Source organism: Mytilus trossulus, chromosome 2, assembly GCF_036588685.1.
Source record: "Mytilus trossulus isolate FHL-02 chromosome 2, PNRI_Mtr1.1.1.hap1, whole genome shotgun sequence".
NCBI lineage: Eukaryota > Metazoa > Mollusca > Bivalvia > Mytilida > Mytilidae > Mytilus > Mytilus trossulus.
In genome coordinates, this window is record NC_086374.1 from 77,351,347 (window position 1) to 77,369,358 (window position 18,012).

The 18,012-nt window shown below is 34.8% G+C and overlaps 1 protein-coding gene and 1 pseudogene across 2 annotated transcripts in view; one reads left to right on the plus strand and one right to left on the minus strand.

The window, feature by feature from the left end:
- LOC134708036 (angiotensin-converting enzyme-like) overlaps positions 1-18,012 on the plus strand; it is a 147,743-nt gene that overhangs the window by 87,826 nt on the left and 41,905 nt on the right. For both annotated transcript variants that reach the window (XM_063568285.1, XM_063568284.1), the window contains exons 3-4: positions 12,583-12,747; positions 15,694-15,787. In XM_063568285.1, the coding sequence (XP_063424355.1) occupies positions 12,583-12,747; positions 15,694-15,787 (259 nt within the window). The remainder of the gene's footprint in view (positions 1-12,582; positions 12,748-15,693; positions 15,788-18,012) is intronic.
- LOC134708625 (piggyBac transposable element-derived protein 4-like) lies at positions 1,016-3,353 on the minus strand (annotated as a pseudogene).

The window sequence follows — 18,012 nt, forward strand, 5'->3', positions numbered from 1 at the left end:
AACAGTTTTAAAATTTCCAAACACACCGCAAAGACTACAGAAATATGCCAAAAATAAAAATAGTTATTTACAATGTGAAATGGCACAACTCTAGATTTCCAAAGGATGTGACAGTTGAGATGTTATAACTGCATTGAGGGCAGTCCTCAAACAAAAAAATCGAAAATGTCCTAACCGATCCAGGATGGTATAAATTATACAACGGTAGGGCAATTACAACAGAAACTACATATTTAAGCCTCCCAAACGAATAGCAGTCTAATAATGATTGAAAAAATAAGTTTTGTATAATGAGGTAAAATAATTGAACGAGGCAACGTACTTACCACATCATCCCGAATCAATGAAAACCTGTAAAGATGTTGCAATAATTTGTTTTTCTAATTTGCCCATGAAAATATTGGCGTAAGACGGTGCCATTTTCGTCCATTGCTGTCCCGTTAATTTGAAGGTAATGCTCACCTTTCCCTACAAGATTGTATGCCGTCATCATAATATATGTGTTTCCTATTACTATCGTACCAGGATTACATCAAAGAAAAAAAGTGTACTGTAGATAGGTAGTGATTTTTTTATTGTACATTTTTTTAAATTACACTTTTTCACTGCCAGAATTTTTCAAAAACCCAAAAGACGTTACGTTGATGACGTTGCTGAATATTACTCCAATTGAAAACCCTTGAAAACCCAATAAAACCGTCGATGTCAAGATTATCCAAATGCCTATGATTTGTGCATGAAATGAAATAAAAAAATAAGCAAATTTTAAATTAAATTAATAATTTACAATAAAAGTGTGCACCATAGATTATTTTTAAACAGGGCAATATTTGATGCATCCAAAAGCTTTTAATCGAGTGATAAATACAATGTATTTTAACTTATGCAATATAATATAGTAATTAGTTGATAATTTTTTCTCCTTTTTAAAATGTTAATGTGATCTGGTCAATTGTATTTATGCAAAAACAATGAGACTATAATGTTCAGATGATTTAATGATCGATAAGGCTTATTAAAGTTCTCTACAGTCGTCGTGCAAGGGAACACAGTCCTTATGGAGGCCTTTCTTGCAAAAACTGCATACTGTCCTGCTCCTTTTCCTACCATCGTGGCTGCGGTTGGAACATACGCAACAGGCCTTTTCCTTTCTGCACATGTCAGGCAAGGTACTTACAGACCGTGCTCGCTGATGTCGTCTCCGTCGTCGCGGTTGTTCACCGGGTATTCCGGACAAAGATTCAACAATTTCCTGAATGAATCGAAGTCTGGATTTTACTGGTGTGTCCGACGTGTTTTTTTTTGGTACAATATATAGGCATTATGAACAATGCGGTGGAATAAATGTAGGACAACTTTCTTCCACGGTTTACGATTTTTTCGGTGTCCTCCGTACGCTTTCATTATGGCTTCTGTTGTGTCAACTGCTCCCATATTTTTATTGTATCCGTTCACGATGCGTGGGCGACCGGAGAGATGATGTTGAGCGGAAAAGGCCGTACTTAGCATTCGTACTGGTTTTTTACCATCCATATCTCTGAAAGCGGCGCATAACATTTTATCCTTTCTCATGTAAACCGGATTGTCAGGTGTTGGATTCCCGTTACGAATGGTGTTCGGCATAGGCCGATTCTTTCTAAGAGTTCCTGAAAAAATAAAAAAAAATATGTCAGCACGTTTCCAAGTGTAGCCTACGCTATCTATTGACATACAATGTATATATATATATATATATATAGTATGTACAACTTAAGAAATAATAGTAACACTGCGTACATGTGCATATCTGGGGAGAGATATTGACTGAAATGCAATACTTTAAACGAACTGTTTATAATTATGTAGACATTTGGTGTATTTTAAAATGCCAGCTTACATTTCAGAGTGCTCGAGTTCACATCAGGATTATTTTAAGGGGTCATTATTCCTGTTTATGTTTCATTGTGAAATTATTTTTTAACCATTAGTTGATTTACATCTCGACTGTATGTTATTTTCTCTTATTTCCTTAATTTTATAGCGGTTCCGTTTTTTTCTTGTTTATCTGACCTGTATTGTTTAATTTGGGCAAATTCTTATAGCACTAAGACTGACTAAAAATGTCATTACCACGCACTGTTCGAAGTTTAAAATAGTGATAATAAAATTGTGAAAAGTCAAAAACATCGGTACACCGATATAAGGTGAACATTCTACATTTAATTTGCCTTACTTTAAATAGGTACCTGTAATATATGTAGTCGTTTGAATAAGTCGTGAAGCTAGGTTTTGTGAGCAAAAGAAGCTATCACAAAACACATGGTAGCCTTTATTCAGAATATTGGACGAACTCATGAGGTCCATGACAACCGTTGTACCCTGCAACTGTCCTGCTGGTACTGGATAAAAATGTCGCCCTCTGTACACAGACATTTGCAAAATGTACCCAGTCGCTGATTCACAAAGCATCCAAAATTTAATTCCAAACTTTGCAGCCTTAGATGGGATATGCTGCCTCATTACATTATGACCTTTGGTTGCCATTAAAGTTTCGTCCACACAAACCTCTTTTTTAGGAACGATGAAACGACAAAATTGTTTGTTCATAAAGGATAACAGTGGTCTAAATCTTGAAGCAGGGTCATACGCTGGGTGCTATATATATATAAAAAAAAAAAAAAAAAACATCTTGAGATGAAGTTACGCTGTAAAGCCCCACAGGAATGGATACCATATATATTTATTCGGGACTGAACTTTTGTTTTCAATTGCTTTTAGTTACCTTTGTAACACTTTATATTTGGAAAGACAAATTTTGATTTCGTACAAGACATTTAAGTAATCGATGGATTAAACGGAAACCTTTGTTTTTTTAACACAAATTGAACGTTTATTTCCATTAAAAAAAGGTATGACAAAACAAAAAATTAGTCATCAAATAGAGAATGGAATTTAGGAATATGTCAAATTGACAACAACCCGATCAAAGAGCAGCAAACAGTCTGATTGTTTTAACACATCACTATGCGGTATATGGAATTTGCTCATTTTTGAAGGCTGTATGGTGATCTATAGTTGCTTATTACTGTGTCATTTAGGTTTCATGTGGAGGGTTGTTTTATTAGGTTTTATTTGAAATCATATCATTTCTTCTTTTCAATGTTTAGGTATGATTTACACAGTCTAATTCGTACCTGTTTCGGGACGTTTCTTGAATAGTCTGATACATATAAAAACTTTAGTATGTTCTTGAAACGATTTCTTGACATCACCTTCTTGAACCAATGGGATGCCTGACTTGGTAAAGATGAATTCCAGTATTCTTCTATGGAAGATTTCCTAATCAAACCCATGTTAAACACTATAGCTAGGAAAGACTTCAGTTCATTTTCTGTTAGCGGTCTCCAAGACTTCATTCTGGCATATATTTTGGCGGTGGCTGCACCTTTTCTTATGAAATTTCATGCATAACTGTACAAAGGGATGGCATATCTTAAGATGTATATATTTATAGGACGTCCATTTGTTATTATGTTAGGACAAAAAGATTTTTATGCGGATATTTATTTTCGTACGAATGATAATATTTTTGTTTGTTCAAGCTGTCTTAGGCTAATATATTTATGTTCTGCTCTATATATAACCATTATTTTTTTTTACAAATCCTCATGTCTCCCTTCAAGAAATCAAACGTTGGTTCACTTTAAATGTTTGCCTAACAGCCCTTTTTCTCAAACTATAAGATGATATATGTATATAAAGAAAGGCATCGTGTAACGTGTTATTCTAATTTTTATCTTTCATTATCATGTCTCTTCACTTTGATACGTTTTATTTCGCTAACAAAATGAAAGTTTTATTAATAAATTGTTTAACAATATTTGATTAAGGTTTATTTGTTTGTTTATTGTTTATTTTAACGGAACAAAAACATTGGAGACATTTTTTTTCTATCACCGCTCTTTCAAAATGATTTTGCAATATACCTGTTTGTTCTTCTGACAATTTCTTTTATCAGTTCTATCGAAAACAGCAAATAGAAATATTTAACTGGTGTTGAATTTGTTGCCAGCATGTTTCGCGGCCCCGGATTCACACGGAATATTGTGTTCTGTTCCGGTTCTGGAGGAAAAGCTCGCATCCATGGATTTACGGACACCATTGCTCTGATCTTTACAGCAATGACGTCACTGTTTCGCCAGAGAATTGTATATGACGTTACGAAAAAAGGAAGAATGTAGAGACCAAGAAAGAATATTGACAGAACATCAAATTAATGTTTTTATATCACTTACCCTAACCATCGGCCAAATCGGTCAATTGGCAGTTAAAGAACAACTAAATCGGCCCAATCGGCCGACTGGCAGTTACAGACAACGTCAATCGGCCTGATCGGCCCGATGGCATTTAAATGTAACGTCAATCGGCCTACATGGTAGGACAGAAATTCTTAGTCAGTGGGACCCCTTATGGAAGGTTCTGGATCTACTAAAGCAGACTTGACTACAGGTCAGATATATCATGGCATTCATGCATAATATAGCCATATGATACACGGAAGTTAATCTTCCACGCACATTTAAAAATAAAATGTTTGCATGTAGACAATTAACTGGCTATGTGTATTGCCTTTTTTTTTTTTTTTTGCATGTTTTTGCTTTTTTTTTTCGATTGAGGCACTTTTTATAGAAGTATAGAAGTATATATCGGGTTTCAAAGAAAATAAATTGTTTCCTAATAATTCACTTCCTTTATATTTTTTTAAAACTTAGTAAAGAAAACAAAAGTAACTAAAAATTACAAGAATTCTTCTCAACTAGCAAGGCTGGTGACGTTTTGTTGCTGAGTGTGGACTCCTGTAACTCGTCGTCTGCAAACAGAATGTATCGTCTCACTTGGGTTTTGTCTGATGGATCTACGTGTCCTACACGTACATTAACTTTTATACTTGGACAATCTCTCATTGCTATACTAAAAACATTCTTATCAATGCACAAAAGCCAAATTCCAGATAAATCTATCCAAGCGCTTGTAGTTGTTGATACTTCGACGGCCATTTTTCAACTGACAATCCGACTTCCGGCGATCGATAATATAGTTTGAATATGCGTGCCATGTGCAAAACGAGACACCGCCTCTGATTACTAGCAGTAAAGTTGAATATCCTACATTTGTATGTTTTATATTATAAAATCAAATTGAATTGGATTCTCACGGCATTTGTGTGATATACTTTGCATTTACCCAAAAAGGAAAGCAGGAACAATTAGACAAAGCACGTTTCGTATTTAACGTTATTTTTCTGTTACAGTAAATGGTAGCAATATCTGACGTTGCGTCTGTTATTGTCTTCATTTGTTTTTGAACTAACTGTCAGTAACAGCCAGTACTCTCAGATCAGTACTTAATGTATTTTTGTTGTTGGGATATACAACTTACAACTTGTTGTTGTTAATTTCTTTGTCATTTTACTTGTAAAGTGCAATCATAGCACATCTTCTGTTTTATATCAGTTGAAATGTTGGTGATTCGGTGATTTCCTTTTTCAGAAACTCAATGTAAAATTTACGTATACAATGACATTATCAGTAGCCTTATCGGCCAGGACAAACACAAATTCCTTGGCGAGTTCTTTTAGCTTATAAATATGTTTGATACGAGATATAGGGCTATTATGGTTGCTGTTAGGGGTAACATGTTGTTTTAAATGTTTTATACGAATATCAACTATGTTCATTAAAATGTTTAAAAAAATTATACGAATATCAACTATGTTGTTTAAAATGTTTTAAAAAATTGGACGAATATCAAGTATGTTAATTAAAATGTTTTATACGAATATCAACTATGTTGACTTCATTAAAATGTCTTTTCAGCTTTTTCTTATTAGGGCCCCGCCTTTAGGCGGGTCGCCCTATAGTGATCAGTTTGTCCGTCCGTCCGCCCGTCTGTCCGTCAGTCCGTAACACTTTAACGTTGTGTCCGCTCCATATCTAGAGAACCATTATGATTTCATACTTTATACTTTACATGTTTATTAACCACCACCAGAGGGCGTGTCATGATGTATGTACAACTTCCTAGGTCAAAGGTCAAGGTAAAAAAAACTTTGGTTTCAGTTGACAACCCTGTGTCCTGTGGTGATGATCGTGTCCGCTCTATATCTAGATAACCGTTATGATTTCAAAGTTTATACTTGACATCCATTTTAACCACCACCAGAGGGCGTGTCATGATGTATGTACAACTTCCAAGGTCAAAGGTCAAGGTAAAAAAAACTTTGTTTCAGTTGACAACCCTGTGTCCTGTGGTGAAGATTGTGTCCACTCTATATCTTGAGATTTCAAATACTATACTTGACATCCATTTAAATCAACACCAGAGGGTGTGTAATGATGTATGTACAACTTCCTAGGTCAAAGGTCTGTCTGTCTGTTGGTCTGTCCATCGCTACAAATTTGATCCACACTATATTTTGAGAGGACAGCTGTTATTATTTCATACTTTATATCTGACAAACATTTTCAACTTAACATATATATTAACCAACACCAGAGAATGTGTCATAATGTATGCATTCTAGGTCAAAGGTCAGTCCGTCGGTATTTCCATCCGTTCGTTGTTCTTGACAAATTTTGTCCGCTCTACCTCTCGAGAACCGTTAATATTTCATACTTTATACTTGACCGTCTGTCTGTTGGTTTGTACATGACACCAGAGTGTGTGTTACCAGAGTGTGTGTCAAAGGTCCGTCCGTCGGTCTGTCCATCCGTTTGTTGTTCTTAACAAATTGTGTCCGCTCTACCTCTCGAGAACCGTTAATATTTTTCTTAAATTAAAATCATATATTTTTCAAAAAGTTGCAGCCCCTCATCAATTTTTTTTTAACATTTAGTTAGCATTCTTTTTTGGAGGGTCATAATAATTATATTAAAGGCATAATTCTAAAAATATGTGACAAATAGCTAATGAGCATCACCTAGATTATGATTACTGTTTGCAAGATCTCCTTACAATGATCATTTCCAAGTTTTTGCTGATCTTCAATTGTAAACTAATTAAGCAATATTGTGTATAAGTTTTTTTACAAATTTTATTCCACAATTTTCCTGATAGAAATAATTTACTTCTTTGTGTTATATTTTTCTTAAAGTGAAATCCATATTTTTCAAAAAGTTGAAGCCCCTCAGCCATTTTTCATTTTTTAACATTTAATTGGCATTCTTTTTTGTTGGGTCATAATATATTGAAGGCATAATTCTAAAAATATGTGACACATATCAATTGGGCAGCACCTTTAAACATATTGTTCAAACATCAATCCATGTATCCAGAAGTCACCTTAGAGTAGTCAACAATGAGTTCACATCATGCAGTCATATCACTATTATACTATGAAAGTAAGTTAAGAATATTTATCAGTTTTAACTTAAAATCTTAGAATAAAATCACACATGAGACTATGTAATAACTTCAAATAATACTTCATATCAGATTATCCATACAACTTATTTACCCCACGTTATTGACAGCGGGGCCCACAGAGATGGCTCCCATCTCAATGGTATCTAGTTTTATCTATTCCGAACAGTAAGTACTGAACAATCTTTTTATAGATCATGAATAGTAGGTATTACCTCTACTCCATGGCTAAATATAACTAAAACACAAATATAAATTTGCCGACAGCCCGTCGAACGTGATAGACGCCGTATTTAATGACCCCCTTTAATTTGTATCTCAAATAATTTTCAGCAGTACACATTTTAACAATTTTAAAACATATATATATGTACAATATTTCAAATATCAATGCATTCACAGTGTATTCGCTTAAATTTCTGAATGTTAACCCTTCATAGATAGTCAAGGCCGTCCAGGAAAAACCAACAATCGTTCACATGATATATGAATATGAATGGAAACCTGTATCCGTGCCAATGCTCGAGCCTATATCCGGATAAAAGTGACGGACCACACCTTTAATAGACCACTTTCGAGTTCATCCGTCACCGGAAAAAACTCGTCAATTATGCGCGCCTTTATGACGTCATTTACCAGATAGAGGGGATCGCCTGTATCCCTGCACTATTTACGTTCATCAAGCGTCTTAGTGATCGTCATTGTGCAGGATAAACTAGAAACAGTGGTTGTTCTGTAGGTACTTAATGACAATTCCCTAATGACAGCAGTGCTGATTGTCAATTTTGAGAATTCAATTTGCTGTATAATTCGTACAATATAGAATTATAGTTTTCCAACCACTCGCTCAACATTGACATGGAAGTGACGACGCCCCTAAACGCACAAATGACGTTCACTAAAACCAGAGTTTTTGACGGAAATGCATCGAACTCGAAAGTTGTCTATTAGAAAATACATATACGAATAGAAAATCAGAAAAACAACTTTAATTGCAATCAGCAATTGAAAATAAAGGAGCTTACTATGTTGAACGACGGCTAGAAAGTGTAGCGCTTGAAAAACACCAATATATCGTAAGACAAAATTCGACTTCTGATTGGTCAATTTTGTCATGCCTTATAAATATATATGAAAACGTAACGACAATAAAATAATTTCCCGCTTTACTATACGAACTGCGGGAAAATACAATTATTACCTCTACTCCATGACTAAATATAACTAAAACACAAATATAAATTTGTCGACAGCCCGTCGAACGTGATAGAAATATACAAAGAAAGGGTACACGATCCCAAATATGAAACTATAAACCTAAAACTTGAGAAATTTTCAAACGTTTTTCTATGGAGTCTACGTATACGATATAACCATCTTTACTCGAGTCAGATTTCCATCTGTCGTGTTTTTTCAAACACCTGTCGCTAACGTCTGCATTAGCAGCCACTGTGGCACTACCTGATCTGAACGAGTGAAGACCTATGTTACAACCAGGACGAATAATTCTAATTCTCTTCAGAAGGCACTCCATAGCCGCCGTGTAACTGAGTTTCTTATCCTTATTTATCAATTTACACAATTCTCCTGACCTGTAGATAAGACGAAATAAAAATTTATTTTCATGACTACTAAAACCAGCCAAACGTGTGTAATTAACTAACATATTATAGGGACATGCGATTGTAGAACTTGTTGCTATTACAACCTCATTGCTTGGCCTGTATTGGTCAGTTTTGCTCTTAGTTATATGTAAAATCAGAAAAGAATCTTGTATTATCAATGTCAAGAAAACGCAAAGAACTAAGTTCATCGTATCTAAGGAAACCTGCAAAAACAAAGTAGCATCATAGTCAAATCTCTTAACACAAGTAGGTCAGAACAATCTTTTAAATTATTACAAAGTTCTATCAAAACGACTGTAGTAACTGGACCTTTCTTGTTAGTCTTCTTTGGCGCAACTCTTTTAGACGCTTCTAGTATTGAAGTAACAAAAGTGTTCGTGGTAGGATCTTTTAAACTGTTGATTTCGTGTGCCCTCATTTTATACCATATATTGCATTATACACCGGATGATATGTGGAACCGTTGTTAACTAAGTCAGTAAGGTATAGTGCGACGTGCACTGGTTGAGCTGGCAAAGCAACATGTCCATGAAGATATATGAAACGTTCCCATCTTTTAAAAGCATTAAAATAAGATTTTACTGTGTTGTCACTTCTGCTGTTTATTAAAAGTTCGCACATTTTTGGATAAAGATAACTGTCACCATCGATGCCGTTATTTCTAATGGCCTCCTTTACTGTACGATCTAATTTGGTCCCTGTTAAAAAAGAGAATAATCATAAATATTTTGATCTAAAATTGTATTTTTAAACCAATCAATCTAAATTTCAAAAATTGTTGTCCAAATATTCCGCTTTGACCGCGGCCTTCCTTGGTCAAGTTTTCTCCATGAAAGAAAATGTGTGCAACTATGAAAACTTTCATGTTCCCTTTCTCATCTATTAGCATTGGCCAGTACGGTGCAGAGGTGAACTCTGGTATAACTAAAGTAGCATTGCATTTTTTATTGTTTTAATTTGTTTTACATTTTAGGAATCATATTTGGTGGTGGTACAAGCCAATTATTTTTACCTTTCCAGTCAACTGTGAAAGCGTCAATACCTGATGTTCCTGGACACAAATATTTTGAATTGAAATGCTTACACTTGATGTTGTAGTCATGTACAAACCTATCGGCGTTATGAGAACCCCACAAGTGATCTAAATATGTAAATATTTCGTCCTGTACCTCCCAATCATCACAATCTGACCGTCTACTTAACATGTCAGCGTGTGTGTTTTGTTCACGAGGAATCCAAACAGAACTTAATTTAATTGATTGATTCTTAGAAATTTCATGTATTTGCAACACATTTTCATGTAGTGATGCTTTTCGGCTTCCGACTCTGAGTAGGTGCGTTACGTTTTTGTTATCTGTGTATACCCAGATAATCTTACCCTTCATTACATTTGTAAAATTGTGTAATACTCTCTTTACTGCTACTAGCTCTCGCCAAGTTGAGCTTTTGTTTTGTTCATTAACTGACCAACTTCCAAACATTTTCATTGGTTCGTCCTTTGAACCTGCGGTCAAATGACCACCAAAACCCTTGCCAGATGCATCACAGAACAAGTGATCATCTTGATCTTCATTAAATGTCAACTGACACAATTGAGATCCTGTCTCGTTTAAACTACTTATATTTTGTTGCCAAAATGTGCACTCTTTTAAGTGCTTCTGTACTAGTACTAACTAGTACTTTAGCATTCCAACTTGCTCTATACAATATAGATTCATAAAAATATCTAGTTCTTAATCGTGCCTGATCACCTAATACTGCCTGCATAGATATGATTTGGCCTACAATACTGGCCACAAATTTTACTCTAAATAGCTTAATACCACTTCTAAACTGGTAAATGAAAATAACCAAAGTGCCTTTAAATTTATTTACGCGTTTCTCTGTGAGTCTTAAAACCCCTTCCGACATGTCCCATAAAAAACCTAACCATTCCAACGATTGAACTGGCAACCAGTTGCATTTCTCATGTGCCAAGACGAATTCAAACCTTTCTAAATCGGATTTGATTGTTTCACTTGATTGGAAAGCATTATCAAAACCTTTACCTCCACCTAGGCCATCGTCCAATTACATAACGATTTTCATGTCTCTATCTCTCCAATGTTTAACGATCTCATTACTTTGCTAAATATATACCCACTAGAGGATAACCCAAATGGCAAAACATTATAATGATGGTATTCATTTGCCCATTTGAAACATAAAAAAGTTGTATCTGCTTGACATATTTTTATGTGATGATATGCGCTTTTTAAATCGTAGGAAAATACATAGTTTCCCTTCTCAAACAACTGTCTGGCAGTTGTTGCGTCTTCATACTTGTGTTTGAATTTTACAATATGTGGGTTTAAATGCCTCACATCTAAAACCAATCTTAAGAGGTTTACTTTTCACTCGACGTATGCAACCTTTTTCTTAAAGTTTTTCTATCTCATCGGCGACAAAATAAGAGTTGTCGCGTGTAGTTTTATTGTTTTCCAATTCTGTCTCTCGAGGTACTGTGCTAAATGGTATTTTATACCCGTTTTCTAATATATATCAACAACGAAATTTGTAGCACCTATCTCTTTTCACGAGTCTACCTTTTCTTTTAAATACCCTACACCTGTACCGTTACCTTGACATACATTAGTGTGTGTACTTTTCATTGATTTAAAATCAGCTGATATTTGTTTACACAACAGAGGTGCGCTCGATTCTATGCGACTAAAATTGTAAGTACTATTTATACTTATCTTATTTCTTTGTTCTGTTGTGGCTTTTGGACACTGTCGTATCCAATGTCCACTCTCATGGCAATAAAAGCATCTCCCAGGTCTTCAAAATCCACTGCTGACATTAACAGCTATCGATATCTTCCGTTTCGCGTTGTTAATATTTGTCTGACTCATGTTGTCTGCTTTCATCTCGGTTGTGACCTCCCTCATCTTCACGAATACTTTGTGGTTGTGTTTTTACTGCTCTTCGTTACCTCTTTTGCGGAACTTATATATGTGTCGGACATATTATATTCATCTTATCTTGGCTATCTGTGTGTCTGACAACTTGAAGGATTTCTTGTTTTCCTGAATTCTTCTTTGGAAACCGTCTAAACGAGACTCTAATAAAGTTGTCATATTATCCAATAACTGTTCTTGTTTTTTTTTGTACAGCATTATGCACTTCGGCACGTACAGTTTGTTGAATATCGGCGTCCATGCAGCTTACTATGTTGAACGACGGCTAGAAAGTGAAGCGCTTGAAAAACACCAATATATCGTGTGACAAAATTCGACTTCTGATTGTTCAATTTTGTCATTCCTTATGAATATTTATGAAAACGTAACGACAATACAATATTTTCCCGCTTTACTATACGAACCGCGGGAAAATACAAATATCCACACATAAATAGGCAATTTGAGCTTATTATCTAATTCGATAACCGTGTTTCTGCGTGCTGTTTATGTTTTTATTAAACGGCGACCAGTTGGATAAATTTATGTTGTTTACTAAAAAATATTTTCTGTTTATCAGTTTTTATATCATCATCGTCTCATTTATTCATTTTCAGACAGAGTCTGATTTGGATATGGCCAATTTTACTAAAGTATGGGCAGCAATAGCCAACCAATTCGACTGGAAAATAAGTGACCTGAATGCAACAGAGAAAAGACAGTTCGAAAAGATTACACAGCTTGGGTTTTCTGCTGTCAATGATACAGCTAAGATAGAATTAGTATGTGGTTAAACAGAGCGGAAATATCGAGCGCTCATTCGTGGTGATAACAATTGAATGTACCAACTTACTAGCTTGCTAACTTGACTCTGCTAAACCATACAATAACCTTTGTAAAAGTAATCACCCCGAACACTATTTTTTTTAATTACTGCTACTCCTTCGCAGTTGTAAAAGAAACGGACCATTTTTGTCGAAATTTTTCAAAATATTCTCAGGATTTTTCAAATTATTTGATCGAAGCAATCCGGAGATTCCATATAGTGAGAGTTATTTTCCTTAATACTGTAGTTGATATAATTGATATGCAGTTGAAAATTGTTAAAGATAGATACATAGGATCTGAGTCCACAACACTAAATATGACCATGTTCTATATAAGGATAACTTCGTCAAATGCCTACTCTTAAGAAACCAAAATGGATATCGAAAAATAAATTTGTTAGTCGCGACATGTCATTACTTAAAGATTTTGGTCGAATGGTACAGAACATTTTTGGGGTGGAATGGGGAGGGTTAATGTCTCTGAAATTTACTTATCATAAATATAAACTTTGCAGCTAGCATGATCGACGTGTTATCTTACCAACCAACTAACTAAAAGAAAACCATTTAATAAAAGTTTTATGAACCGGCTGTTTATGTATATGCTCTATCATAGATTCGTAATTATAAAAAAGAAGATGTGGTATGATTGCCAATGAGACAACTGTCCACAAGAGACCAAAATGACACAGAAATTTTACAACTATAGGTCACCGTACGGTCTTCAACAATGAGCAAATCCCATACCGCATAGTCAGCTATAAAAGGCCCCGGTATGACAATGTAAAACAATTCAAACGAGAAAACTAACGGCCTTATTTGAATAAAAAACGAACGAAAATCAAATATGTAACACATAAACAAACGAAAACCACCTGAATTGGAACAGGCACATACATAAATAATCTGGCAGGGTTAAACATGTTAGCGGGATCCCAACCCTCCCCCTAACCTCGGACAGTGGTATAAAAGTACAACATAAGTGATTAGCTGTATTTAGACGCGAAGACTGTTCTTGAATGAAGTTAGTTGATAAAAGTATCGATATGGACTTTTTTATATTTGTCCTTGGTATTGATAATGTCATCGGACAGTTGTTATGCCCTCGGTGTTGCCTCAGGGTCATGACAACCATCCTTGGGCATTACTTATACCTCGGGCAAGTTACAGGGCCAATATGAAAAAGTCCATACATTTTGAAATACTATAGTTAAAACATATTGAAAAAAGTAACGCATTTAATTACTGAAGTTGTGCAAGTAAAATAAGATCAAACTTAAAAAGCATTTCACAAACTGAGTTGTGCAACGTGAATATTTCCACGCCCTGCGAATTTAATTAAATATCAACTCCCAAGGGTAAACTGAAGTATAACGCTGACTAACAAATAATTTAATTCGATGGATTCTCTCTATATATAAAGCAAATTTACAGATCTAACATTGTTGGGTTGATGTTTAGATGAGTTGTATATACATTATGTACACATCCATGTATTCTCTATCCCGGCGAGGGAAGAACCAAAAATTTGCGAAAGCAAATTTACAGATCTAACATTGTTGGGTTGATGTTTAGACAAGGTATATTGTTATAGATTATAACATGCCCTTTTCCATATTGGCCCCGGTATCATCCAGAGACTCCCATATCGGACTAGAGGCTTTAGCACAGGGTCGATATGGGTCGAGGGATGATACCCGGGCCAATATGGGAAATACATGTTATAATCTTTTTATCACATATTTTTAAGTTCTGCAGAAAAGAGAAAAAAAGGCCTTGTACAACATTTTAATGAAGGATAAAAGGTAAAATCTTCAACATTTTATCACAAACGTGTCGTCAAGGACGCAATGACGTCACTTCATTTAGAATTAGGGCACTCTTTTAATATACTCTTTTTTTGCCCCGGGCAATTTTGAGGTTATTGCATATGCAAAACCCGACGTATTCGTAACAAATATGTGATAAATATAGTTATCACATATTGTGTACTGATATGTACGTTTTTGCATGGCCAATAATAGCCGGAAGTCAAGGTTGGTTATCAGCCCTCGGGGCCGATTCGATATCAGCCCTCGAAATCCATATCAAGCCCCCGAGTTTAACTTCCGGTTACCTGTCAATCAAAGGCTATTTGTAAACAAGTTGAACACAATGAAAAGAAATTTAGAAAGTTACAAATGTGCTGTAGATGAAAAAAATTAGAGTAGAAATCATGAACAGTGATAATCACAAAAGCTCCCGTAAAAATTTTGACGTCATGATGAAGAATTTAGAAAATATATGACGCCACACTGTAATAAGTAGCAATATAGGATTCTTCCTAAGCATTTTTTTTTAACATTTGTATAACACTTTAAAGTCGTTTAATATTTTCAATTCTTAGAATTAATATATATTTATTGTTACACTTTTCACAAAACCTACTGTGATACGAACTTTTTTTTAACTCGCAGTGATACATTTATTTATTTTTTTCGTTAAATATCTTTTTTATTTTTGATGAAATATCAAACATGATTTGGTGTAAGCTATTTGTTTTCTTCTGCTTGAAAATATGTGATAAATAGATTATAACATGTCATTTTCCATATGTTCCATGGTATCAGCCCACGACCCATATCAAGCCCTCGGGCTAAAGCCCTCTGGCTTGATATGGGAGTCTAGGGCTGATACCAGGGCCAGATGGAAAATGCCATGTAATAATCTATAAATATAAGACATTAGGACCAAGATAACCAGTGAATTCTATGTCCTGTGATCCGAACAAAAAAGTCAAGACACCAATATAGGTAGTTCAATTTTACTCCGGAGAGATTAAAAAAAAAAATGAAGAAAATTTATGTTTTTTTTTCTTTTCGGGGTTTTCAGACTATTTCATTTACTCAATATTCTCTATAGAAATCGAACCTGGAGGCAGAATTAACGAGCATTTATAGTACAGGAAAAGTTTGCCTTACAGAGTTTGGAAAAGGCTGTTTGGAACTAGAACCAGGTAATTATGTTTTTATTTCAGCAGTATTATGTTGTAGGACAAAATATCTGGCATAACCAGTATTACCCGCATTATCCAGTGGCAGGAAATTTGCTATCCGTCGTTCGGTCGATTAACCTTTGGTCCAGCGGCTAAGTCCAATATTTTGGCACAACTGATAAAATTATGGTAAAAACATGACACTTGGCACATTGTTAGATATAATGATACTAAATATTTTGGGATATGGAGCCATCTGAGAAATTTCATAATGGCCGCCATTTGTCAAGAGGCTATTTCCTATATCTTGGTTTGATTGATCCCTTTATAGTAAAATCATAAAACTTTGCACAGTGGTAGTCATTATGCTAAAAAAACAAAACATGTTTAGTTATGAAGTAATCTAAAACATTTCCACAATGGCCGTCAAACACAAAATGGCCGCCAATAGCAAGAGACTTATTCAATATATTGGTATAACTAATAACTCTATAGTAAAAGCATTCACCTTTGAACAGTGGTAGTTTTGATTCTTATAAAAATGTTTAGAAATGAACCCATCTTTAAAAAATCCAAAATGGCTGCCAGTAGTTTGATTATCAATAATTATTTATGTCAGCAGACATGTGCTGAATACTTTAATATGGACAAAATGTTAACCAGCAGTGTTTTCAATCTAGTTGTAAAAACACACCAAAGATAGCAGGCTTAATTTGATAACGTTGATGTAAGTTTCGTTCAAATACAGTAATGATAGCCAAATAAAAAAAAAAATAGCCGGATTTCCAAAAAGTTATGTTACGCGCGTCTCGTCTACAAAAGACTCATCAGTGGCGCTCGAATCTCAAAATGTTGAAAATGCCAAATAAAGTATGAAGTTAAAGAGCATTGAGGTCCAAAAAATCATCCTAAAAGTTTTGCCAAATACAGCTCAGGTTATCTTTTCCTGAGGTAGAAAAGCCTTAGTATTTCAAAAATTCCTAATTTATTATTATGACATATAGTTGTTAATGTTTGTGTCATTTTGGTCTTTAGTGGATAGTTGTCTCATTTGCAATCATACCACATCTTCTTTTTTATATTATATGAGAATTATGATCCAATGTAAGACTTGTGAAAAGTAACCATGTAGAGAACTTTGTGAAACTTGCACTATCTGTTTCTTACAACAGAGTGTTTGACCTTTCTACTTCGATGGCAACTAAGACTTATTGTCGTAGTTATACCCAGAAAGGTATTGTTTGCCCTTCCCATCTACTACAAAGTATCTTAACTGCCTCTGATGCAGACACCATTGATCATAATCCAAGCAGTGTATTATTCGAAGATCCATTTCATGATACCAGTATGTCTCTATAACATCATATTTGCAAGGACTTTCAAGCAGTTTTGTAAAAATTAGCAAAAAAAGTAATCGATTCTTCCTACAGCAAACCAGATATACCAGTGGAAAGAAAGCTATCAATTGATTTGTGTTCATTCCCGGGAACTAGAATGGTCCAAACATCAGTGGATAATTTAAGTGTTAAGACAGCACTAAGGACATTCATTTCATGGTCCACTTATCATGCTTTATGGTTTTTAGATGGGAATAAACTACCTGCAATGTCTGCCTTTCTATCTCTGTTTCACTAGCAAGCTAAATCTATTGCCATGAGACGACATTCATTGGAAATTTTTCGAATCGCAGTAAGAAAGCTAAATTGAGATCAAACTCCCCTTACGGATTTTGACCAACCATTTTTCAAAGGAGCACCACTAATACAATGGAACTGGCCTCGGATGTAAAAGTTGGCTTGGAGATACTATTAGTGGATGGACTAGTGTTTTAGTATTTGCCCACGTTACATCATCCGGTACAGTAGATTCGTTCTTGAGAGTCTCTCAACTTACAAAATCATGTAGAGCATACCATGCAGTCTTTACTGAAAAATTTATTGTCAACCACTTACTGTCGGTACATATATTCTTTGAGTGATAGTAAGGTGATCTAAAAATACAGGTTGTGTTTCGAAAGATCTAAAGAATCTCTATATTTTAAATTATGGTATGTTAACCTGTGATTTGAAATAGCAGTATTGGCATTTATAAGGTCTATAAATCTGAGACTACCTTCTTTGTATATCTAGAAGCTCTCGCGAACATTATCCCTTTGTTATTTGCTTTGAAGCTCACCAACTATTCACGATGGTGCCAATTCATTAACGTGATATGCTTTATTTATCGACATCAAAACAAGAAATTCA